A 25,804-nucleotide genomic window follows, 5' to 3' on the forward strand; every position below is an offset into this window, starting at 1 on the left:
AGTGGTGGAGAGGTCAAGCTGGGTGTCACCAGCGTACCTGTGGAAGCTAACACTATACCTTTGGACGTTGTTGCCAAAAGGCAGCATTTAAATGAGGAAGAGAAGAACGCCAAGGGTAGATCCTTGAGGGACTACAGACAAAGAAGAGAGGCCGTTGCTGGATGATGGGATAGGTAAGGATGGACCAAGCGACGGCGGTCCCACTGAGCTGGACAGAAGGGGAGTTGGAGGAGTATGATGTGATTGATCAAAGGCTGCAGAGCAGTCCAGGAGGATGAGGAGGGTAAATGCACCATGGTCACAGTTACAGTTGTCATTTGTGATTTTATTTAGGGCAATTTCAGAGCTGTGGCAGGGGCGGGAAACATGATTGGAAAAATTTAAATATGGAGTTACTTGATAGTTTGGCATAAATTTATTAGTTAACAATAAGTTCAAGGACTTTTGGAGAGGAGAGGTTGGAGATGGGGTAGTCGTTTGTAAGAACCGAGGTGTTGAGGGTAGGTTTTTACAAGGAGGGGGTAGTAAAGATAACAGTTTTGAAATTGAGGGGGACAGTATCTGAGGAGAGGGAACAATTTACAATGTCAGCTAGCCTGGGGGCAGGAAGGGAAGTTGATTGGAGCAGGAGGTGAGTCTTAGAAAAGATGAGCTCGGGTCAGGGAGAGGGGAGGAAGCAGCATGAGGTAATTGAACGAATGGTCTCAATTTTAGTGACAAAGAAGCCCATGAGCTTCTCACACTTGTTGTTGGAGTGAAGGATGGAGGGTACAGGACTTTAAGGAGACACTTGGTAGCGGATAAAAGAGGCTGGGGGTTATCTCTGCCAAAATCATCCAATACATTTTTGATCCTGGAGTATTGGAAGGTTTTAGCAGAGAAGAGTGAGGCTCAATTGTGCTTGATGTGGTCCAGCCAAACCCGGTGACTGGTGGATAAATCAATTGTGCATTGGATATGCTCAAGTCAGCACTGTTTGGGTTCAAGAGAGCAAAGTTAGGGTTCATACCAAGGAACGACCAGGATGGGAGAGAGTAGGGTCTGACTGGGGACAAAGGCATCAAAGATGGCGGTGAACAAGTGGTTGAGCAGAAGCAGCTGCAGAAGTATCGATGGTGAGTGGAAGGCCAAAGGCTTGACGGTTTCCAGCTTACAAGTGCAATTGTAAGTGACTTGGGGGAGAGTTTTTTCAGGATGGAAGCTGTTTTACACCTCACCTTATTTTCTTTTCCATTGACTTCAAGGATAAGGATAATCGGGCAGGTTATAATAGCCGGTTTACTATCACCCAAGACCAATCTCACCCCCCATGATGGTCAATGTAGACAGAATTTGTTAAACTTGATTTAAATGCCCATTTTTACTTTATTTGATGTGATTTATTTAAGTTAGCAATATACAAATCTGAACACACAAATAGAATTGGATTATGTATATGAAGCTTCATTATAATCTCATTCACATGGATTATAAACTCACATGCAGTTAAAATGGAATTTTTTTCTCAGTACACATAATAGAACACACTTCCTTTGAAACTAATGAGGATATAACTTTAAAAATAAAAAGATGTTGACTTAAAGTTTGGCATGCACTGAACAAGGATACATTAACATAATTAATTTCTGTTTCTATCCGACTTTGCAAAGCTGTTGCTATCAGGTAGTCATTCGTGAGGGTGTAATGGGATGTTATATTCAAGAGAGGTAATATTTTGACTGTTTTCTTAAGGTTCACGTCTATAATTGGCATCACTTTCTGTTGTAGCTGTAAGGTTCTGCAGTACCCTCTCCTTTTTAATTCTGTACTCAATGTTATTTATGCACTTGTATGTTTAACAAAGTAATGTCCATTTTCTACATTAGCGAGATCTGGTTGGAATATTAGTCCTGTACAATATCATCGTTAAAACATCCCGTCAATAATTGGACCACATGGGTGAATTTTAACACTCAAAAACGGGTGAGTTGTGGTCGGGTCAGATGTTAAAATTTTTAAAATCGCAATCCCGACCCCAACCCACCCACTTCTGGGTTTACTGGAGGCGGGACATGAGCTGTGCAGCCAACCCGCTTTCAGGAAGTGGGTTATCATAGAATCATAGAAATTTACAGCACAGAAGGAGGCCATTTCGGTCAACCGTGTCCGCGCTGGCCAACCAAGAGCTATCCATCCGAATCCCACTTTCCAGCTCTTGGTCCACAGCCCTGTAGGTTACGGCACTTCAAATGCACATCCAAGTTAATTTAAAATGTGGTGAGGGTTTCTGCCTCTATCGCCCTTTCAAGCAGTGAGTTCCAGACCCCCACCACTTTCTGGCTGAAGAAATTTCCCTTCCTATCTCCTCTAAACCTCCCCCCAATTATTTTAAATCTATGCCCCCTAGTTGTTGACCCCTCTGCCAAGGGAAACAGGGCATTCCTATCCACTCTATCCAGGCTCCTCATAATTTTATACACCTCAATCAGGTCTCCCCTCAGCCTCCTCTGTTCCAAAAAAACCAGACTCAGCATCTTCAATCTTTCCTCACAGCCAACATTCTCCAGTCCAGGCAACAATCTTGTCAATCTCCTCTGCACCCTTTCCAGTGCAATCACATCTTTCCTGAAATGTCATGACCAGAACTGCACGCAGTATTCCAGCTGTGACCTAACCAGTGTTTAATACAGTTCAAGCATAACCTCCTTGCTCTTGTATTCCATGCCTCGACTAATAAAGGCACGTATTCCATATGCCTTCTTAACCACCTTATCTACCTGGCCTGCTACCTTCAGGGATCTGTGGACCTGCACTCCAAGGTCCCTTTGTTCCTCTACACTTTTTAGTGTCGTACATTTAAAGTGCATTCCCTTGCCTTGTTAGCCCTCCCCAAATGCATTACCTTACATTTACCCGGATTGAATTCCATTTGCAACTGTTCTGCTCACCTGACCAGCACATTGATATACGAACATAAGAAATAGGAGCAGGAGTGGGCCATACGGCCCCTCGTGCCTGCTCTGCCATTCAATAAAATCATGGCTGATCCGATCATGGACTCAGGTCCACTTCCCTGCCTGCTCCACATAACCCCTAATTCCCTTATCGGTTAAGATACTGTCTATCTATGTCTTAAATTTATTCAATGACCCAGCTTCCACAGCTCTCTGAGGCAGCGAATTCCACAGATTTACAACCCTCTGAAAGAAGAAATTCCTCCTCATCTCAGTTTTAAATGGGCAGCCCCTTATTTTAAGATTATGTCCCCTAGTTCTAGTTGCTCCTATCAGTGGAAACATCCTCTCTGCATCCACCTTGTCAAGCCCCCTCATAATCTTGTACGTTTTGATAAGATCACCTCTCATTCTTCTGAATTCCAGTGAGTAGAGGCCCAACCTACTCAACCTTTCCTCATAAGTCAACCCCCTCATCTCCGGAATCAACCTAGTGAACCTTCTCTGAACTGCCTCCAAAGCAACTATATTCTTTCTTAAATATGGAAATCAAAACTGCACGCAGTATTCCAGGTATGGCCCCACCAATACCCTGTATAACTGTAGCAAGACTTCCCTGCTTTTATACTCCATCCCTTTGCAATAAAGGCCAAGATTCCATTGGCCTCCCTGATCACTTGCTGTACCTGCATACTATCCTTTTGTGCTTCATGCACAAGTACCCCCAGGTCCCGCTGTACTGCAGCACTTTGCAATTTTTCTCCATTTAAATAATAACTTGCTCTTCGATTTTTTTTCTGCCAAAGTTCATAACCTCACACTTTCCAACATTATACTCCATCTGCCAAATTTTTGCCCACTCACTTAGCCTGTCTATGTCCTTTTGCAGGTTTTTTGTGATCTCCTCACACGTTGCTTTTCCTCTCATCTTTGTATCGTCAGCAAACTTGCTTATGTTACACTCGGTCCTTTCATCCAAGTCTTTAATATAGATTGTAAATAGTTGGAGTCCCAGCACTGATCCCTGCGGCACCCCACTAGTTACTGATTGCCAACCTGAGAATGAACCATTTATCCCGACTCTCTGTTTTCTATTAGTTAGCCAATCCTCTGTCGATGCTAATATATTACCCCCAACCCCGTGAACTTTTATCTTGTGCAGTAACCTTTTATGTGGCACCTTGTCAAATGCCCTCTGGGAGTCCAAATACACAACATCCATTGGTTCCCCTTTATCCACCCTGTTCCTTATATCCTCAAAGAATTCCAGCAAATTTGTCAAACATGACTTCTCCAACATAAATCCATGCTGACTCTGCCTGACTGAATTATGTTTTTCCAAATGCCCTGCAACTGCTTCTTTAATGGATTTCAATATTTTCCCAACCACAGATGTTAGGCTAACTGGTCTATAGTTTCCTGCTTTTTGTCTGCCTCCTTTTTTAAATAGGGGCGTTGCATTTGCATTTTTTCAATCTGCTGGGACCTCCCCAGAATCCAGGGAATTTTGGTAAATTACAACCAATGCTATCCCTGCCTTTACTTCTCTTAAGACCCGAGGATGCAAGCCATCAGATTCAGGGGATTTATCTGCCTCTAGTCCCATTATCTTACTGAGTACCACCTCCTTAGTGATTGTAGAAACATAGAAATAGAAACATTGAAATTTACAGCACAAAAGGAGGCCATTTCGGCCCATCGTGTCCGCGCCGGCTGACAAAGAGCCGCACGGCCCTCGGTCAGCAGCCTTGAAGGTTACATATAAACCTATGAACAATGACGGAAAGGCAAAGAGCACCCAGCCCAATCAGTCCGCCCCACACAACTGTGACACCCCTTCTACACTCCACCCCATGTGATCTCCTGGGAGAGGCAAAAAACAGTTAAAAACCCAGGCCAATTTAAGGGAAAAAAATCTGGGAAAATTTTTCTCCCACCCATCCAGGTGATCGAAACTAGTCCACAAGATCACCCTGGCCGTATTCAATTCCCTGCAGTACATTATGTCTGTGCCGGCCAACAAGAGGTTATCCAGTCTAATCGCAATTACCAGCTCTAGGTCCATAAGCCTGCAGGTTACTGCACTTTAAGTGCCCATCCAACCATTTCCTAAAAGTGATGAGGGTTTCTGCATCCACCACTCTTCCAGGCAGTGAGTTCCAGATCCCCACAACCCTCTGTGTAAAGAAGCCCCCCCACCCCTCAAATTGCCTCAAAATCTTCCACCAACCATCTTAAAACTATGTCCCCTCATAATAGACCCCTCCAGCAATGAAAATACAGCCTTACTATCCACTATGTCCAGGCCCCTCAATATTTTGTACACCTCAATGAGGTCTCCTCTTAACCTCCTCTGTTCCAATGAGAACAAACCTAGCCTATCCAGTCTGTCCCCATAACTAAGATTCTCCATTCCAGGCAGCATCCTAGTAAATCTCTGCACCCTGTCTAGTGCAATCACGTCCTTCCTATAATACGGCGACTAGAACTGCACACAGTACTCCAGCTGTGGCCTAACCAAAGTATTATACCATTGAAGCATAACCTCCTGCTCTCGTATTCTATGCCTCGGCCAATAAAGGTAAGCATTCCATATTCCTTCTTAACCACCTTATCCACCTGTCCTGCTACTTTCAGGGATCTGTGCACAAGCAGTCCAAGGCCCCTTTGTTCATCTACATTTTTAAGTGGCCTACTGCTTAATGTGTATACCCTTTCTTTATTAGCCCTCCCAAAGTGCATTACCTCACACTTCTCTGAATTAAATTCCATTTGCCACTGCTCTGCCCACCTGACCAGCACATTGATATCCTCCTGCAGCCCATGACTTTCCTCTTCATTATCAACCACACAGCCAATTTTAGTGTTGTCTGCAAACTTCTTAATCATACCCCTCTATATTCAAATCTAAATCGTTGATATATACCACAAAAAGCAAGGGACCCAGCACTGAGCCCTGTGGAACTCCACTGGAAACATCCTTCCAATCATAAAAACATCCATCAACCATTGCCCTTTGTTTCCTACCCCAAGCTAATTTTGGATCCAACTTGTCACTTTGCCCTGTATCCCATGGGCTATTACTTATGTGACCAGTCTGCCATGTGGGACCTTATCAAAAGCTTTGCTAAAATCCATATATACTACATTGAACGCACTACTCTCATTGACCCTCTTGGCTACCTCCTCGAAAATTCAATCGAGTTAGTCAGACACGACCTTCGCTTAATAAATCCATGCTGTCTGTCCTTGATTAATCCATGTCTTTCCAAATGAAGATTTATCCTGTCCCTCAGGAATTTTTCCAATAATTTTCCCACCACTGAGGTTAGACTGACTGGCCTGTAAATACTCGTATCCCTTTCTCCATTTTTAAACAAAGGTACTATATTAACAGTCCTCCAGTCCTCTGGCACCACACCTGTAGCCAGAGAGGATTGGAAAATGATGGTCATAGCCTCTGCTAGTTACTCTTTGGCTTTTCTTAACAGCCTGGGATACATTTCATCCGGGCCTGGGGATTTATCCATTTTCAAAGCTGCTAAGCACCTTAATAATTCCTATGTTTATCTAGTCTAATATTTCACACTCCTCCTCTCTTATTGGAAAGTCTGCATCGCCCCTCTTTTTTGTGAAAACAGATGGAAAGTATTCATTAAGAGTCAGACGTCTTCTGCCTCCACACACACATTTCCTTTATGGTCTCTGATAGGCCCCACTCTTTCTCTAGTTATCCTCTTGCTCTTAATGTATTTATAAAACAACTTTGGGTTTTCCCTGATTTTACTTGCCAACATTCTTTCGTGCTCTCTCTTTGCTTTCCTGATATATTTTTTAATTGCACCCCTGCACTTCGTATACTCCTCTGGAGTTGGCAATTTAAATATTTTTCTGAGACTCACAGTCTGCTATCAGTCTGACCTCTGGGTGGGGAACCTGTCAAGGACAAAAGACGCACGCTGTGGTGTTAAAATTCCACAACATGCAGGGAAACCCGGACTTTCCGATCGAAACTCCACCACTTCCTATGTAAGCTGCCCCTGTTAATATCCATGTTTCTATGAAGAACATAGGTTCACCTCAATAGTCAGCATCAGGCAAAACATTTTCACAGAATATCAACAACAAAGGTTTACACACTACTTTTCCCATCTCGACTGCTGTCACCCAGAGAATGTCACTTCCCGAACAGTGCCTTTTGTATATAGAAGTTTAAATGCAGAATTAGCCCTCATTTTCTGAACTATTATTCAGCAGCCATCATTTGTTGGAACATGCATAAGTCCGCTTGCCCATTGATCCTGTAAGAATTTCTCCAAATGTGCTGATCTCCCAAAATTCCAGCAGAATTTAATTTATGAGACATCACCCTTGTTACAGATACCTCTGCTGTCCTCTTATGTCACTTATAAAAACATAACCTTTCTGAATTCAGCTTTAATTAAAAATATACATCGGTTTGCTATCAGCTGCAAAACGTTTTGTGCTTTTTAAGCCACAGAGCCTGGAAATTGTGCTATATTATAAGGAGTGATTAGCACGTCCGTATTAAATTCAACTGTTCTCTAGTTTAACTGAAGTGTAGACTTTTTAAAATATGACTGTATTGAATGCTGGTATGATATCTCAGTGTAACTTATAAATTCACAAAATGGTAAGTATATTTGCTGCCTTTCCAGGTGTTACAGTCTATATTACAGTCTAATTGTCTTCATAAAGATATAACTATTGAGCAGCACAAGTGTGTCTGTATACTGTCTTCAACATTTTGATTCATTTCTTAAGTTAAAGGAAGATGGCAAGTTCTAAAGGATTGCATTAAGGAACAGAACAATCCACAAGGAACTACATACTACCTTTGATTTATTTTCATTATTTCAGTATGACTGTTCCACTTGCTGAAAGTGATCATTAACTGCTTTGACGAAATTGTTTCTCGCATTCTTCCAGCAGACAATGAATTTAGGAGGGTCTGCTGCTGACTAAAACATGGGAATCAACATGATTTGGGCCCATATAACTTAATGTTTTCTTTCAACACAGCTGCTGGTGTTCATTAACACAACTGAATTCCTAATCGCTAAGGTTGATGGCCATCTATTTTTGAAACCAGGTCTTCCTCATGGATGGCCTTGGTGAATCTGACAACTTTACTTTGGGTTTGCAAATGGTAAATACAAAGAGATCACTTTATTGAGGAGACTTTCGAGCTCGAAGCTTGATATGTTGGTGTCAAAAATGATATGCTGCTTTTATTTGGTGCTAAAAATGTGCTAATGACACCAGTTACCGATCCGTGGGTATTGCTCAGCCAGCAACAATCCAGGGATTCACTAACGTCTCGTCACCTAACGCAGTAATTTCCTCAAAGAACTGCAGTACATTTATCAATCAGGAACTGGCACCTATAAAGCCAGGGTGACTACTACTCATCATACCAAAACTGTTTTTATATTGTATGAGAGTCATATAGTGCTGCTGGTTCCCAACACATGCAAACTCTCGCAGCTAATGACAATCTCCATCATTAACTTACCAGATTCATTAAGGATCGCCTGGTTAAAAATACATATCTTTCTGGCAGCTTGGTGAATCTGGCCAGCGTGGTGCATGAGACTACGCATGCTGGAAGCCAGCAGTACCACCAGGCTCTAGTGCATGTAAAATTGATAAAATGACCACATGGCTTGATAGGCAGTAGATTTTGCTTGATAAATCTACGAGTATTTTGCTGATATAATGGAGTTAGTCTGTTAATGGGAAGTCCATAAAATCAATATGACTCTGTAAAAGGCTTTTTCACAATGCCATATAGGGTGTTACTTTACAAGATAGAAATAAACAGAATAAGAGGAAAATTTTGAAGAGGATAACGAATTGGTTAGTTATTAACTGAAATTGGTCAATGAATAGCTGGTCCTGTACAATATTCCTAAGGACATTGGCACATATTGGTGATGATAGTGGTGGGGTGGGGGAGGGGGCGGCAGAGGGTAAATTCAGTGCTGCGTCATAGGTAACCATGGTCTTCTGGTGATTCCATAATTGCCCTATCGAGTCAGGGAGGAATTTCCCTGAGTTCTTGCTGAAATTAGCCACCAGTTTTCTTTCTCTTTTTTTGCCTTCCCCGGTTAGTTTTACTGGCAATTGGGGAGAGTAGTGAATGAGGTTCCATGGTCTCATAGTCAGGTAAGCATTGATGGGATCAATGGTGTTTTCTTAACTTTTTCATTCATATATATTGAAATCACTTACCAGAAGCAGCCTAATGTTGAAGAGTCTAATTTGCCCAAAATGGTATTCTATGTCTGATATCATCTGGCCACAAAATTTTTCAAATCATTTCTGCAATTCATTTTATCATAAGGTACTGAATGAACATCCATTTAGGAGATTTATTTTGTGCAGATGAACTGGTGGATTCAATTAAATCTGAGGAACAAGATATTGGAAAAAATGTACTATGCCTTACATTGTTTTTGTATCAGAATATGAACTTTTTCTTGAATTATAAGGCTTGACCCAACTTTGAAAAGTTTATTTTTCAGACATCATTGTATCAAACACTCAAGTGGCAGTTACAGGTGTACTTGTGTTCCCACTGAATAGTCATATATTCAAATATTTTATGATAGATACAGCTATTATAAAATGGTTAGAGATGTGCATGTATCTGTTAACAGGAGAATTCAACTGTGCATTTGAAAATGATAAGATCTGTGGGTTCACTCAAGACCGGCTTGATAATTTTGACTGGACAAGGCAAAGTGCTTCAACTAGGCACCCAAAGTACACTCCAAATACAGGACCGAGTGCTGATCGAAGTGGCTCCAAGCAAGGTAAAGTGGCAATTTCCATTTATAGAACAAGTCACTGTCAAATCAGAACTTTGTAGCTACCATTTATTCTCAGTTCTAATAGAACAGGTGCAGTGCAATCCTATTTCTTTTTACCATCTTGGCTTTGGCCCGAGATAACAATATGCTGAAGTGCTGTTATTTTATTTGGTTGGTGTTGCAGTGACTATGAACTGGGCTATGCCCCCTGTCTAATATCAATGGATTTATTATGCGGTCAAAAATAATTGTGTGAATAAAATAGGTACTTGTAGTGACACCTCAAATTCAGTCAGCCCAGGCCTTCTACAGAGTGCGATGCTTGTTTCCAGCAAAGAGTGTGAATAGCACTGGAGTAAAATGCACGACCCTTTATAGCTTGTATTTCTAAAAAGCCAATTTACTCTTTTTTACGCGTCCTACACATTATAAAATACAATCTGTAAAGATTCCAACAATTCCATGCAGTTTTACTTTTAGTTATAAACTGGCCCATAAAATTTCAGTATCTAATTTTCAACAGAAAGAAAGCATAATGGGCTACAATCTGCTCTGGCAAGGCATCGAATGGCAAGTGCCGTTAGTTAGACTTGCCCTTGCACGTTTAGATTTTTTAAATTTTGCACTACAAGTTGCTCAAAGTGCAAGCTGATAACGGCGCAGCGAGGGAAACAGGCCACTGGGAGCTGAGTGAACAGGGAAAGCAACTGTGTATCTCCTTAACCAATCAGATTGAAGGATTGTGAAATTAACAGTGTAAGGACTGAGAAGGAAATGTAAATTAGATTGGGTGAATTCAATGCCAAATCTGATACAGAAAGAGAAGTAAAGAGAGGAACGAAAGACTGGATTAAGATAGAGAGAAAAAAGTGACAGAATGGCAAAGTAAAACAAAAGATGTAATTTAAAAATTTACATTTTTAAAAACTTCAACAACAATTAAAACCTGAAGGAATAAGACTCGTAACTTGTAATAGTTAATTTTCAGTGTCACAGAGGTCGACTGGCAGTAATTAACACATCACCTCATTAAAAGGGTACTTAGACTTGTACAAGACTTAACTTTCTGTGGCGAGTTTGGTTTGTATCTGCCGCACAAGTACAGCACCATTCAATGCATTGTAATGGTGAGCCAGACAGCGAGATGCTGTTTTCATGAAGTTAACAGTGGAGCCATGGATCTCAGACAGCAGCTTTTGGATTTCCACAACTTAACCGCGCATCTGCACTCACCTGAATTTGCTGTGGCGTTTACACATCAATAATAGCGAGCACCATTGGCCTCGCTGTTACTTTGACAGCAAATTATAGGCCAACATTGTTTGGTTGATGATGTAACATAAATAATGAGAAGAAAACATCAAAATTAATCCATTACAATGAAACTTGATTATACAAGCAAAAAATGGAAGAAAATCATGAACCATTTCTATCACACTTCATTTGCTCAGAGAACAGTTAACAAAAGTGGAATTCACTGTCATTAGTTCAACCAACTGAAAAATAAATTATGTGTTTCATGCAATTTTTCACATAAACCATAAACATCCATAACCAACGTTTCAAATAGGGAACCAGTATCTCGATGGGCAGCAGCCAGCAGCACAATAGAGGAACAAAACTTCAAAGTCACAGAAATGTTCATAAGAGTTCTACCCAAATATAATTACATGCAGATGCTAGGATAATTTGTAGTTTATGTTTAATATGTCAGCTACCTCTTTGTGCCACCATGAAGCTGCTCTTCTCCATTTTAATTTCATTTAAAATACAGGAATTGAGGGGATGCCACTTTGTCTACTATGGCCTGTTGTCACCCCTCATCCCCATATTCTACAATCAGTGATGGAACTTTCAGCCATTACACTCCTGGCACGCTGGAATTCCTTTCCTGAACTCTTTGTAACATTGTGCGTGGAGGGAATAGTCCACACAGTGAATTCCCAATCTTAGCCCGTTCATCCTAGACTGCAACGAATATTTGCAAGGCAATTCTGTTCTCACACTCTCTCCCCTGCCCGCCACCCCGCCCCCCCTAACGAAGCATCTCCAGTAGGGATAAAGAGGAGGTATTAGAAAGGCTGGCTGTAAAAGTAGCTAAGTCACCAGGACCGGATGGGATGCATCCTAGGATGCTGAAGGAAGTAAGGGTGGAAACTACGGAGGTACTGGCCATAATATTCCAATCCTCCTTAGGTACCGGCGTGCTGCCAGAGGACTATAGAATTGCAAATGTTACACCTGTTATGTTCAGAATAACTCCACGAGACTGTGTTGTAAGCTCAAACCATTGTGACCTTGGTCTCTTTAATGTAACTCCAAAGTGAGGAAGCAGCATGGTGGATTGCCTTTTATACCTGCTTGCCCATGGTGGACAGGTGATCCTTAGGTCTCCCACAGATGTGCTCGCTGGTGGCAAGTCTTGCACATTGGTGAGGTTTGCATACATAACAACACCCTTGGGGTGTAAGGAAAAACCAAGCAACTACAGGCTAGCCAGTTTAATCTCAGTAGTGGGGAAGCTAAAGAAATGATAATCAGGGACAAAATTAACAGTCACTTGGACAAGTGTGGATTATTTAAGGAAAGTCAGCATGGATTTGTTAAAGGCAAATTGTGTTTAACTAACGTGATTGAGTTTTTGGATAAGGTAACAGAGAGGGTTGATGAGGGCAATACAGTTGATGTGGTGTACACGAACATCCAAACGACGTTTAATAAAGTGCCACATAATAGGCTTGCCAGCAAAGCTGAACCCCATGGAATAAAAGGGACAGTAGTAGCATGGATACAAAATTGACTAAGTGACAGGAAACAGAGAGTAGTGGTGAATGGTTGTTTATCGGACTGGAGGAAGGTATACAGTGGTGTTCCCCAGGGGTCAGTACTAGGACCACTGCTTTTCTTGTTATATATTAATGGCTTGGACTTTGATGTGCAGGGCACAATTTCAAAATTTGCAGATGGCACAAAACTTGGAAGTATAGTGAAGAGGATAGTGATATACTTCAAGAGGACATAGACAGGCTGGTGGAATGGACAGAACGTGGCAGATGAAATTGAACGCAATAAAGTGCAAAATGATACATTTTGGTAGGAAGAATGAGGAAAGGCAATATAAACTGAAGGGTGTAATTCTAAATGGGGCACATGAACAGAGAGACCTGAGGGTATGTGTACACAATGTTGAAGGTGGCAGGGCAGGTTGAGAAAGTGGTTAAAAAAGCTTTTGGGATCTTGGGCTTCATAAATAGAGGCAAGAAAGTTATGATAAACCTTTATAAGACACTGGTTTGGCCTCAACTGGAGTATTATGTCTAATTCTGGGCACTGCACTTGAGGAAGGATGTGAAGGCCTTGGAGAGAGTGCAGTATAGATTAACAAAAATTGTTTAATGAATGAGGGACTTTAGTTATGTGGATAGACTGGAGAAGCTGGGGTTGTTCTCCTTAGAGCAGAGAAGGTTGAGAGGAGATTTGATAGAGGTGTTCAAAATCAGAAGAACATAAGAAATAGGAGCAGAAGTAGGCCATACGGCCCCTGGAGACTGCTCCGCCATTTAATACAATCATGGCCGATCCGATCATTGACTCAGGTCCATTTCCCTGCCCGCTCCCCATAACCCCTTATCCCCTTATCGTTTAAGAAACTGTCTATTTCTATCTTAAATTTATTCAGTGTTCCAGCTTCCACAGCTCTCTGAGGCAGCGAATTCCACAGATTTACAACCCTCTGAGAAGAAATTGCTCCTCATCTCTGTTTTAAATGGGTGGCCACTTATTCTAAGATCATGCCCTCTAGTTCTAGTCTCCCCTATCAGTGGAAACATCCTCTCTGCATCGACCTTGTCAAGCCCCCTCATAATCTTATACGTTTCGATAAGATCACCTCTCACTGTTCTGAATTCCAGTCAGTAGAGGTCCAACCTACTCAACCTTTCCTCATAAGTCAACCCGCTCATCTCCGGAATCAACCGAGTGATCCTTCTCTGAACTGCCTCCAAAGCAAGTATACCCTTTCTTAAATATGGAAATCAAAACTGCACACAGTATTCCAGATGTGGCCTCACCAATACCCTGTCTGACTCTAGCAAGACTTCCCTGCTTTTATACTCCATCCCCTTTACAATAAAGGCCAAGATTCCATTGGTCTTCCTGATCACTTGTTATACCTGCATATTATATTTTTGTGTTTCATGCACAAGTAGCCTCAGGTCCCGCTGTACTGCAGCACTTTGCAATCTTTCTTCATTTAAATAATAACTTGCTCTTAGAGATTTTTTCTGCCAAAATGCTCACACTTTCCGACATTATACTCCATCTGCCAAATTGTTGCCCACTCACTAAGCCTGTCTATGTCCTTTTACAGATTTGTTGTGTCCTCCTCACACATTGCCTTTCCTCCCATCTTTGTATCGTCAGCAAACTTGGCTACGTTACACTCAGTCCCTTCTTCCAAGTCGTTAATATAGATTGTAAATAGTTGGGATAGCAGCACTGATCCCTGTGGCACCCCACTAGTTATTGATTGCCAACCAGAGAATGAACCATTTATCCCGACTCTCTGTCTTCTGTTAGCTCGCCAATCCTCAATCCATGCTAATATATTACCCCCAACCCCGTGAACTTTTCTCTTGTGCAGTAACCTTTTATATAGCACCTTGTCAAATGCCTTCTGGTAGTCCAAATGCACCACATCCACTGGTTCCCCTTTATCCACCCTGTTCGTTATATCCTCAAAGAATTCCATCAAATTTATCAAACATGACTTCCCTTTCATAAATCCATGCTGACTCTGCCTGACTGAATTTTGCTTTTCTAAATGTCCTGCTACTGCTTCTTTAATAATGGATGCCAACATTTTCCCAACCACAGACGTTAGGCTAACTGGTCTATAGTTTCCTGCTTTTTGTCTGCCTCCTTTTTTAATCTTGAGGGGTCTGCACAGAGTAGATAGAGAGAAACTGTTCCTATTGACGGAAGGGTTGAGGACACAGATTTAAGGTGATTGGCAGAGGAACCAAAGGCGAGATGAGGAAAAAAATGTTTATGCAGCAAGTGGTTAGGATCCTGAAAGGGTGGTGGAGGCAGATTCAATTGTGGCCTTCAAAAGGAAATTGGATAAATACCTGAAGGAAAATAAATTGCAGGGCTTCAAGGAAAGAGCGGTGGAGTGGGACTAGCTGAAGTGCTCTTGCAGAGAGCTGGCACAGGCTCGATGGGCCAAATGGCCTCCTTCTGTGCAGTAACCATTCTGTGATTCTATGAGAATCCTGGCAGCAGGTCCTTGATGAAATACTATATTGTTTGGGAGAGTGATCTTAGAAAAAAGCACAAGAGAGGGTGTACTTTTGCAAATTCTTCAATAACAAAACAGATGCGGCAACTGACTAATGGTGTTACATCGATATTTAAAGGACGACAGTCTGGCAAACTGGAAGCCATCTTTAGAGGGCGTGCTTGTCAGCTTTAAAATTTGAAAAGTGACCTTGTATCTCCGTCTGTCCGAGAAAAGCCAACGTGAGTGTATTGCTGTCAAAATGTGTTTTATAGTAATCACAACGAACGTTCTACCATTTATAATCTATAATCAAGGAAAGGGAATCCCTTATCAGCACACAAACCGCTGAAGATAACTAATGTTTCATACTCTTTACTTCTTTAATGTTGTCTAAAGCATAAAATGGGCTCTTGTTTTATCACATCAGATTTAAGATTGGCAGATGATGTTTGTTCTGAACATTCTGTGCCATATGCCAACTTTACTTAATGATCTTTCATATGCACCAAGTTCAAAGCAGAGTTTTTGTGAGGGAGATTTTTCGATTATGTAGAGAAATATCTGTTGCATCAGTATTTCTGCTGCAAATCGCATCGTATCTGGTAGCATAGATATATTTGAGGCATCAGAAGAAAGGTATAATTTGTTAGAGGTATTTGTCAAAAATGCAGTGGTGTAGCATATAAGACAGTAGAAGTGGAAATAGCAGTGGTTTTCAAATGATTTAATATATGCCATTATGGGAAAGAGAATGTACTGATTGAAAGAGTTTTAATCTCGACTTGTCAGACCTTGAGTTACAGGCAATAAGTCAGTCTGCACCAGAGCTGACCTAATCCAGTCAAGTGAATCGCTATTTAAAACCACTCTGGCCATCTGACACAGCAAGGAATCATGTAGAGTGTTTAATAAGTAAAGATTGGTACATCCATTATGCCCATTACCTACACTTTACTCCTTGTGTGAGCTTTCAGAACTAATGAATATCAGAGAGTGCATTTGCAGAAAATTGCTTGTTGTAAATGATGATGTGTTCACAAATGCACATGGGTAAAATATAACCAGAGACATAATAATTTACAAGTGGCTTGGTATAAGTAATTGCGGTAGTGTATGTTTATTGCTTTCTCTAATAAAAGCAAAGGCAAATTAGGAACTGCCCTGATAGGTTATTGTGAATTTAAAAGCATTTGGTTTAGTTTGCTGATTGAAAGGTGCAGCGATGCTATGGAGGCATTCCCATAAATAATACAGATATTTGCAGAATAGTTAATATTAAAAATATGTATTACTAGAGAAAAATATACACCAGAAAGACGTGGATGTCCATAGCATGCCAGGACTGCATTCTGGTGGATGTCAGGCCCACAAGTGGGTTAAATGTTGGTTACTTGACGCCAGTCGTCCGCAGAGTGATTGATTGTCGTTGGGAAAACATCGACTTTTACAGTTATGAAAATCTTGCCAGTTTCAGGTCATCATCGACTGGCATAGCCAGGCACTTTAAGATGGCAGCAAGATGTTGCTTCAGCATTCCATCCCCACCTACTCAGGTGGGCATTCCAGTATGGCTGAAAGTGAGATGAGTACACTTTCTTTTTTCAAGTGCCTCTGGCCCTGGGCTTTGGGAAAGGCTCGGGTGTTCCAGACTGGCGGCCAGAGATCCCGTCCTGCCGAGAACCTCAGGCCATTGTGGCTTGACATGAACCTCCAGCCTCCACATTTTATTCCCCTCCAATTTCCCTCCCCTTGAAGGCATTGGCTTATGTATGTGATGATTGGCAACTATTCCACCATGGGGGACATTGCAGCTGATCCTGATCCAACCTCCACGCATGTGCACTTTTCCAGCAGGAGTTATTAGATTGAGAGTAGGAGCAGTAATTTGGCAAGACACTCAGGTACTGAGGCCAAATGTAATGCCTCTGTTGCTGCCCTTACTGAGCTCTGCTAATTCTTCATGACCATTCAGGGCTGTATGGCACATTATCATATTATGCAGTGCAGTTGCCAACTGAGCCATCAAGGGACAACTAGTACAAATTGTGCTTAACTGATCATCCCTAAATGAATAGATACGCCAGGAATATTATCCATGATATTAATGCAACTTAGTGATGAGTGGTGATAACACTTGTAATTTTTTTAATTTTGTGCTACAGGTACAACGTCGAAAATCCGGAGTTCCAGAATCCATACTGTTCCGGAATCCAGACATCCGGACGATCCGTGGCGGGGTCGTCCGGAATCCGGAAAATGTTCTGGAATCTGGACCCCTATCTTGGGCCACCACCAACTTCTCTCCCGCTGACCTCTTCCCCGCTGACCTCGAGCCATCGCCGACCTCTTACCCACCTCAGGCCACCATTGACCTCTCCCCCGCCTCGGGCCATCGCCGACCTCTTACCCACCTCAGGCCACCATTGACCTCTCCCCCGCCTCGGGCCATCGCCGACCTCTTACCCACCTCAGGCCACCGTTGACCTCTCCCCCGCCTCGAGCCATCGCCAACCTCTTATCCACCTCAGGCCACAGTTGACCTCTCCCCCGCCTCGGGCCATCGCCGACCTCTTACCCACCTCAGGCCACCGCTGACCTCTCCCCCCGCCTCGAGCCATCGCCGACCTCTTACCCACCTCAGGCCACCGTTGACCTCTCCCCCGCCTCGAGCCATCACCGACCTCTTACCCACCTCAGGCCACCGTTGACCTCTCCCCCGCCTCGGGCCATCGCCGACCTCTTACCCACCTCAGGCCACCGTTGACCTCTCCCCTGCCTCGGGTCATCGCCGACCTCTTACCCACCTCAGGCCACCGCCGAACTTGCCCCCGCCTCGGGCCGCTTGGCCACATGAACCCCTCCCCCTCCCCTCTCCTCCCCTACCCTACCCTACCTATCTTGGCCCAGGTGTTTCTGGACTCGGGACATTGGAAAGACATTTCGAATTCCGGAAATACTCAGAATCCGGAGCGGCCTCGGTCCTGAGGCTTCCAGATTTTTGACGCTGTACCGCTATTGTGTTAATTCTCTCTCTTTCTCACTTCTATACCCCCTTCCCCCATATATTATACACAGAAAACCAATGGCACAAAGTTAAAAATATTGTTCATGGAATCATGTATGTTGGCAACACTGATGTCTCCCTGATGTAGAAATCTTAAGCAAAGTTTAAAAAAAATGTTTTCATGTGGTGAAGAAATACTATCTTCAAGAAAGCAAAACATTAAACACATCTTAAAGGTGTTGCTGAACCTGAGTAGGTATGAACGTTCTGAATAGTACCTTAAAATCTATCTCATTCAAGAAAAACTTGCTCTTTTAGTTTTTCAAAATCATAATTTCTTCATGTGCCTTGAAAATGTACTCAGCAGCCACCGCCACTTGCATTTGATGGTTCCTCACTCTGTCGTTATCTATCCTCCATACTCTATTCTTCTTTGCTCCTCTGATCGCAAATGGAGGTCACACATTTGTTCCATTGCTGAATCTGCCTCCAAGATATTTATTTCAGTGTTTCACGTCAAAAGCTTCTTCTCAACAATTCCCATGTCTCTGTCTCCACTATGCTTGTTCTCTCTCTCTCGCTCATCCCATTCTTCTTCATCTGCATTCCAAATGCATCAGCCTTTCCTTCATACATTTTCACTGTCTTGAAATCATGACTCCGCGTAATTGCTTGAGATCACCTAATGACTGCTTTCTGATTTCCTTTTCCCCCCTTTTACTCTTTTCAACCTTGGCAGTGCACCTCACTATAGGTCTCAGCCTGTTATACTGCTTTTGCAGCAAATAAAGTTGTTGTCATTAATCAACACTACCCATTGTTGTTCAAATACGCTTTCATTATAATTTTGTTTTAAGTCGCACATTAAGAGCAAGAGAACTAGAGAAAGATTGGGCCTATTAGAGACCATAAAGGAAATCTGTGTGTGGAGGCAGAAGACATGAGTAGGATTCTTAATGAATACTTTGCACCCATTTTCATAAAAGAGGGGGGCGATGCAGACTTTGCAATGAGGGAGGAGGAGTGTGAAATATTAGACGAGATAAACGTAGTGAGAGAGGAAGTATTAAGGGGCTTAGCAGCTTTGACAGTGGATAGGCTCGGATGAAATATATCCCAGGCAGTTAAGAGAAGCAAAAGAGGAAATAGCAGAGGCTCTGACCATCATTTCTCAATCCTCTCGGGCTACAGGTGTGATGCCAGAGGACTGGAGGACTGCTAATGTTGTACCTTTGTTTAAAAAGGGAGAAAGGGAGAAACCGAGTAATTAAAGGCCTGTCAGCCTAACCTCGGTGGTGGGAAAATTATTGGAAAAAATCCTGAGGGACAGGATAAATCTTCATTTGGAAAGACATGGATTAATCAGGGCCAGTCAGCATGGATTTGTCAAGGGAAGGTCGTGTCTCACTAACTTGATTGAATTTTTTGAGGAGGTAACCAGGAGGGTCGATGAGGGCAGTGCATATGATGTAGTGTATATAGATTTTAGCAAAGCTTTTGATAAGGTCCCACATGGCAGACTGGTCACGAAAGTAATAGCCCATGGGATCCAAGGCAAAGTGGCAAGTTGGATCCAAAATTGGTTCAAAGGCCGGAAGCAAAGGGTAATAGTTGGTGGGTGTTTTTAGTGACTGGAAGGCTGTATCCAGTGCAGTTCCGCAGGGCTCAGTGCTGGGTCCCTTGCTTTTTGTGGTACATATCAATGACTTGGACTTAAATGTTGGGGGTATGATTAAGAAGTTTGCAGATGACACTAAAATAGGCTGGGTGGTTGATAATGAAGAAGAAAGCTGCGGACTTCAGGAAGATATCAATGTACTGGTCAGGTGGGCAGAACAGTGGCAAATGGAATTCAATCCAGATAAGTGTGAGGTAATGCATTTGGGGAGGTCTAAAAAGACAAGGGAATTCACATTAAATGGTACGACACTGAGAAGTGTAGAGGAACAAAGGGACCTTGGGGTGCAGGTCCACAGATCCCTGAAGGTAGCAGGCCAGGTGGATAAGGTGGTTAAAAAGTCAAATGGAATACTTGCCTTTATTAGTCAAGGCATGGAATACAAGAGCAAGGAGGTTATGCTTGAACTGTATAAAACACTGGTTAGGCTGCAGCTGAAGTACTGTGTGCAGTTCTGGTCACCACATTACAGGGAAGACGTGATTGCTCTGGAACGGGTGCAGAGGAGATTTACAAGAATGTTACCTGGACTGGAGAATTTTGGCTATGAGAAAAGATTGGAGATGCTGGGTCTGTTTTCTTTGGAACATAGGAGGCTAAAGGGAGACCTGATTGAGGTGCATAAAATTATGAGGGGCCTGGATAGAGTAGATAGGAAGGACCTGTTTCCCTTGGCAGAGGGGTCAACATCCAGGGGGCATAGATTTAAAGTAATTGGGGAGAGCTTTAGGGGGAAATTTCTTCACCCAGATGGTGACAGGGGTCTGGAACTCACTGTCTGAAAGGGTGGTAGAGGCACCACATGTTAAATTAACTTGGATGTGCATTTGAAGTGCCGTAACCTACAGGGCTACGAACCAAGAGCTGGAAAGTGGGATTAGGCTGGATAGCTCTTGTTTGGCCAGTGTGGACACGGTCGGCCGAAATGGCCTCTTTCCGTGCTGTAAATTTCTATGATTCTATGATCTTCCGTGCTCTAGATTATGAAAGAGATATAGTCTTTGTCTAATTACATTCTAGCTTCAGCATACCATTGAGGGTTGGAAGTCAAAGGCAGAAATTTGCTTTATTGTAATGGCAATTGGTCAGCACGGTTGTGGACTCAATACGAAGGAGCAGGTGAGTCGCGGAGTACAGAAATGTTCCCTCTGATTCACAGCCTAAACATAATGTACTTTATATTTAGACTGTATGAAACAGTCTCAAAATAATTATGATTGAAGTGGTTGCCCAAGTTGGGTTTACTGGCATCAAGACTGCTACATTATTCTGTAGTTAGACTTTGCGCTGAAATTTGTTGAAAATTGCTGATTACAGGACATTACAACCCTATAGATAATGGGATGATTGATGTTATTTTAATTCCCTTTCAGTTAAGTAAAACACAATCAGGCACTAACACTTCAATTCATTTACCTGATGCCTAAATACAAAGGCTGGTTGTGCTGCAGAATGGAATATTTTTGTACTTTTACATCTAAACAGTACCTGATGCATGCCAGGGACAGTGACTGACATTATTGACATTGACTCTCCCGACAGTGTATATCAAAGTCCTTTGGTATGCATAAATCATGATACACTGATGAGATGTTGGAGCATTGTCTAATCTGGCCAATAAGAGCAAGGAAGGCGAGGGCTGCTAGGAGGACTGAGGCAGACAGGTGGGGAGATGCAGCAGTGCACAGTAACTTGGGAATTTTCAATCATTCACCAACTCCCGTTATCTGTCGGGGAGGTGTGAGTGTGGTTAATTCTTCTACAGGGAGGACACCATGTTATGAAACATCACTGAGATATGGCTATAGAAAAATCAGGATTGGGAATTAAATATTGCAGTGTGTAACATATTTAGAAAATATAGAGAGGGGAAAAGGGGAGGTGGAGTAGCTGTACTTATTAGGGATAACATAATTGCAGTAGAAAAAAGTGACACAGCTATCAGCAAGCCAGAGATAGAATCCATGTGGATAGAGATAAAAGATAATAAAGGATCAATCAGACCAATGGGAATAGTCTACAGGCCACCTAATAGTGGAAGGGAGGTGGAAGAAGAAATATGTTGACAAATTAGGGAAATTAGTCAAAAACATAGAATAATAATCATGGGGGATTTCAACTACCCTGATATTAATTGGACAGAAGAGATAGATAAAGGAGATAAGGGAATGGAGTTCCTACACTGTGTACAGGACTCCTTTCTAACCCAATATGTAAAAAGCCCAACAAGGGAGGATTCACTATTGGATCTCGTAATTGGGATTGAATCAGGGCAGATAAGAGAAGTAAAAGTTTGGAAACATCTAGGCAATAGTGACGATAATATAATACGCTTTAAGATAATAATTGAGAAGGACATAACTATGACAAAGACCAGGGTATTAGATTGGAGAAAAGCTGATTTTGAGGGACTGATAATAGAACTTGGGAAAATAAAATGGACAACAATATTGGCAAGCGATGACATAGAACAGCAATGGTAACATTAGAATACGAAGAGATTGGGAGAGAAATCAAAAAAACAATTGGGAAGGCAAAGAGAAACTATGAAATTAAATTATCAAGGAACATAAAATAAAATAGTAAAATATTTTACAAGCACATAAATAAAAAAAGGAAGGTCGGGATGGAAATAGGACCACTAAGAGAAGGACAGAATAATACCACAGGCAGCGATAGAGAAATGCCAGAACTATTAAACAGTGTCTTTGCTTCAGTATTTACCAGGGAGAAAGAACAGGTGGACATGACAGCAGATGATGAGACTAGTAATGAGATAACTGCATTTAAAATTAAAAGAGGAGATATATTAAATAAACGAATCAAACTCATAGAGGATAAAACCCTGGTCCAGACAGATTACATCTGCACATTTTAAAAGAATCTAGCGAAGAGATAGTAGAGAAATTACTAGATATTTCTAATAATTAATTAGAACAAGGTGTAGTGCCAGAGGACTGGTGGATAGCTAATGTAATACCTATTTGAAGGGAGATGAGAACATGTTCAGGGAAGTATAGACCAGCCAGCTTAACATCAGTGGTAGGAAAAATAATGGGATCCCTAATAAAGGGGAAAATACAAGAACATCTAGAAATCCAAAATATTAATGAATGGTCAGAATGGATTTCAAAAGGAAAAGTGTTGCTTGACCAACCTCATTGAACTTTTTGAAGGGGTAACAGAGAGTAGACAAGGGTAATGTAATAGATGTAATTTATCTAGATTTTCAAAAGGCTTTCAATAAGGTACCACCACATAATAGACTAATGAATAAGGTTAGAGAATGCAGACTCCGGGGACAAGTAGCAGAATGGTGGATAGTTAGCTGGCTTCAAGACAGAAAGCAGAGAGTAGGGGTAAAGGGTAGCTATTCAGAGTGGCAGAAGGTAGGAAGTGATGTTCCACAAGGATCAGTGCTGGGACCACTATTGTTCACAATTTATATTAACGATTTAGTCTTTGGAATCAAAAACACAATTTCTAAATTTGTGAATAACACCAAATTGTGGGGGAATATTCAAAACTGAGGAGGACTGCAACAAGTTACAGGAAGATATTAGTAAACTTGCAGAGCGGGCATATCATTGGCAAATTAATTTCATCACAAATAAATGTGAGGTATTACATTTTGGTAGGAAGTAAGTACTAAAAGTATCGACACAGGTTAACAAGGCCATACAAAAAGCAAATCAAGCATGAGGGTTTATTTCTGGAGGGATAGAATTGAAAGGTAGTGAAGTTATGCTACTCTTATATCGAACCTTGGTTAGACCACACTTGGAGTACTGTTTACAATTCTGCTTGCCATATTATAAAAAGGATATAGAGGCACTTGAGAGGGTGCAGAGAAGATTTACAAGGATCATACCAGAAATGCGAGGGTATACCTATCAGAAAAGGATGAACCGGGTCTCTTTTCTTTTGAAAGGAGAAGGCTGAGGGGTGACCGAATAGAGGTCTTTAAAAATTGTGAAAGATTTTGATAAAGTAGATACAGAGAGAATGTTTCCACTTGTGGGGAAGAGCATAACTAGAGGCTATCAATATAAGATAGTCACCAAGAAATCAAATAGGGAATTCAGAAGAAACTTCTTAGAACATAAGAACATAATAAATAGGAGCAGAAGTAGGCCCCTCGAGCTTGCTCCACCATTCAATAAAAACATGGCTGATCTGATCATGGCCTCAACTCCACTTCCCTGTCCTCTCCCCATAACCCTTGATTTCCTTATCTTTCAAAAATCTGTCTATCTCCAACTTAAATATATTCAATGATCCAGCCTCTACTGCTCTCTGGGGTAGAAAATTCCAAAGATTCATGACCTCTGAGAGAAGAAATTCCTCCTCATTCCTGTTTTAAATGGGTGACCCCTCATTCTGACTATGCCCCCTAGTTCTAGTCTCCCCCACGAGAGGAAACATCCTCTCTGCATCGACCCTGTCAAACCTCCTCAGAATCTTATGTTTCAATAAGATCACCTCTTAGTCTTCTAAACTCCAATGATATAGGCCCAATCTGCTCAACCTTTTTTCATATGGCAACCCCTTCAACTCAAGAATCAATCTCGTGAACCTTCTCTGAGCTGCCTCCACTGCAAGTATATCTCTCCTTAAATAAGGAGACCAATACTGTACGCAGTACTTCAGGTGTGGTCTCACCAACACCCTGTACAGTTGTAGCAGGACTTGCTTACTTTTATACTCCATCTCTTTTGCAATAAAGGCCAACATTCCATTTGCCTTCCTAATTACTTGTTGTACCTGCATGCTAACTTTTTGAGTTTCATTTACAAGGGCCCCCAGATCCCTCTTTACTGCAGCATTTTGTAATCTCTCCCCATTTAAATAATAATTAGCTTTTTTATATTTCCTACCAAAGTGCATAACCTCACATTTTCCCAAATTATACTCTGTCAATTTTTTGCCCACTCACTTAGCCAATCTATATCCCTTTGCAGATTCTTTGTGTGCTCCTCACAACTTGCTTTCCCACCCATCTTTGTATCGTCAGCAAACTTGGTTAAATTACACTTGGTCCCTTCATCCAAGTTATTAATATAGATTGTAAATAGTTGAGGCCCCAGCACTGATCACTGTGGCACCCCACTAGTTTCAGTTTGCCAACCCAAAAATGACTCATTTATCCCAATTCTCTGTTTTCTGTTAGTCAGCCAATCCTCTAACCATTGCCAATATATTACCCTCAACCCTGTGAGCTCTCATCATTTTACATAACCTTTTATGTGATACCTTATTAAATGCCTTCTGGAAATCCACATAACCAACATCTACTGGTTCCCCTTTATCCACCCTGTTCGTTACATCCTCAAAGAACTCCAGCAAATTTGTCAAACATGACTTCCCTTTCATAAAACCATGCTGACTCTGCTTGACTGAATTCTGATTTTCTAAATGTTCTGCTACTGCTTTCTGAATAATCGACTCCAGCATTTTCCCAACGACAGATGTTAGACTAACTGGTCTATAGTTTCTTGCTTTCTGTCTGCCTTCTTTCTTAAATAGGAGCATTATATTTGCGGTTTTCCAATCTGCTGGGACGTCTCCGGAATCCAGGCAATTTGGGTAGATTACAATCTCTGCAGCCACTTCTTTTATGACCCTTGGGTGCAGGCCATCAGGTCCAGGGGACTTGTCCACCATTAGTCCCATTAGTTTGCCTAGTACTTTTTCTATAGTGATAGTGATTGTTTTAACATCCACCCCCCACCCCCCCGCCACAATAGCCCCTTGATTATCAATTTTTGGGATGCTTTTAGTGTCTTCTACCATGAAGACCGATACAGAATATTTGTTTAAAGTCTCTGCCATTTCCCTCTTTCCCATTATTAATTCCCCAGTCTCATCCTCTAAAAGGCCAACATTTACTTTAGCTACTCTCTTCCTTTTTATATACCTGTAGAAGCTCTTACTGATTGGTTTTATATTTCTTGCTAGTTTACTCTCATAAACTATCTTCTCTCTCTATCATTTTTTTAGTCATCCTTTGCTGGTTTCTAAAAATGTCCCAATCATCTACCCTTCCATTATTCTTCACAGCATTGTATAGCT

The 25,804-nt window shown here is 41.8% G+C and overlaps 1 protein-coding gene across 1 annotated transcript in view; it reads left to right on the plus strand.

The window, feature by feature from the left end:
- Positions 1 to 25,804, plus strand: part of mdga2a (MAM domain containing glycosylphosphatidylinositol anchor 2a) — an 842,847-nt gene that overhangs the window by 715,417 nt on the left and 101,626 nt on the right. Inside the window, exon 15 of the mRNA XM_070877927.1 lies at positions 9,617 to 9,772. Within this exon, the coding sequence (XP_070734028.1) occupies positions 9,617 to 9,772 (156 nt within the window). The remainder of the gene's footprint in view (positions 1 to 9,616; positions 9,773 to 25,804) is intronic.

Source organism: Pristiophorus japonicus, chromosome 4, assembly GCF_044704955.1.
Source record: "Pristiophorus japonicus isolate sPriJap1 chromosome 4, sPriJap1.hap1, whole genome shotgun sequence".
Lineage (NCBI taxonomy): Eukaryota > Metazoa > Chordata > Chondrichthyes > Pristiophoridae > Pristiophorus > Pristiophorus japonicus.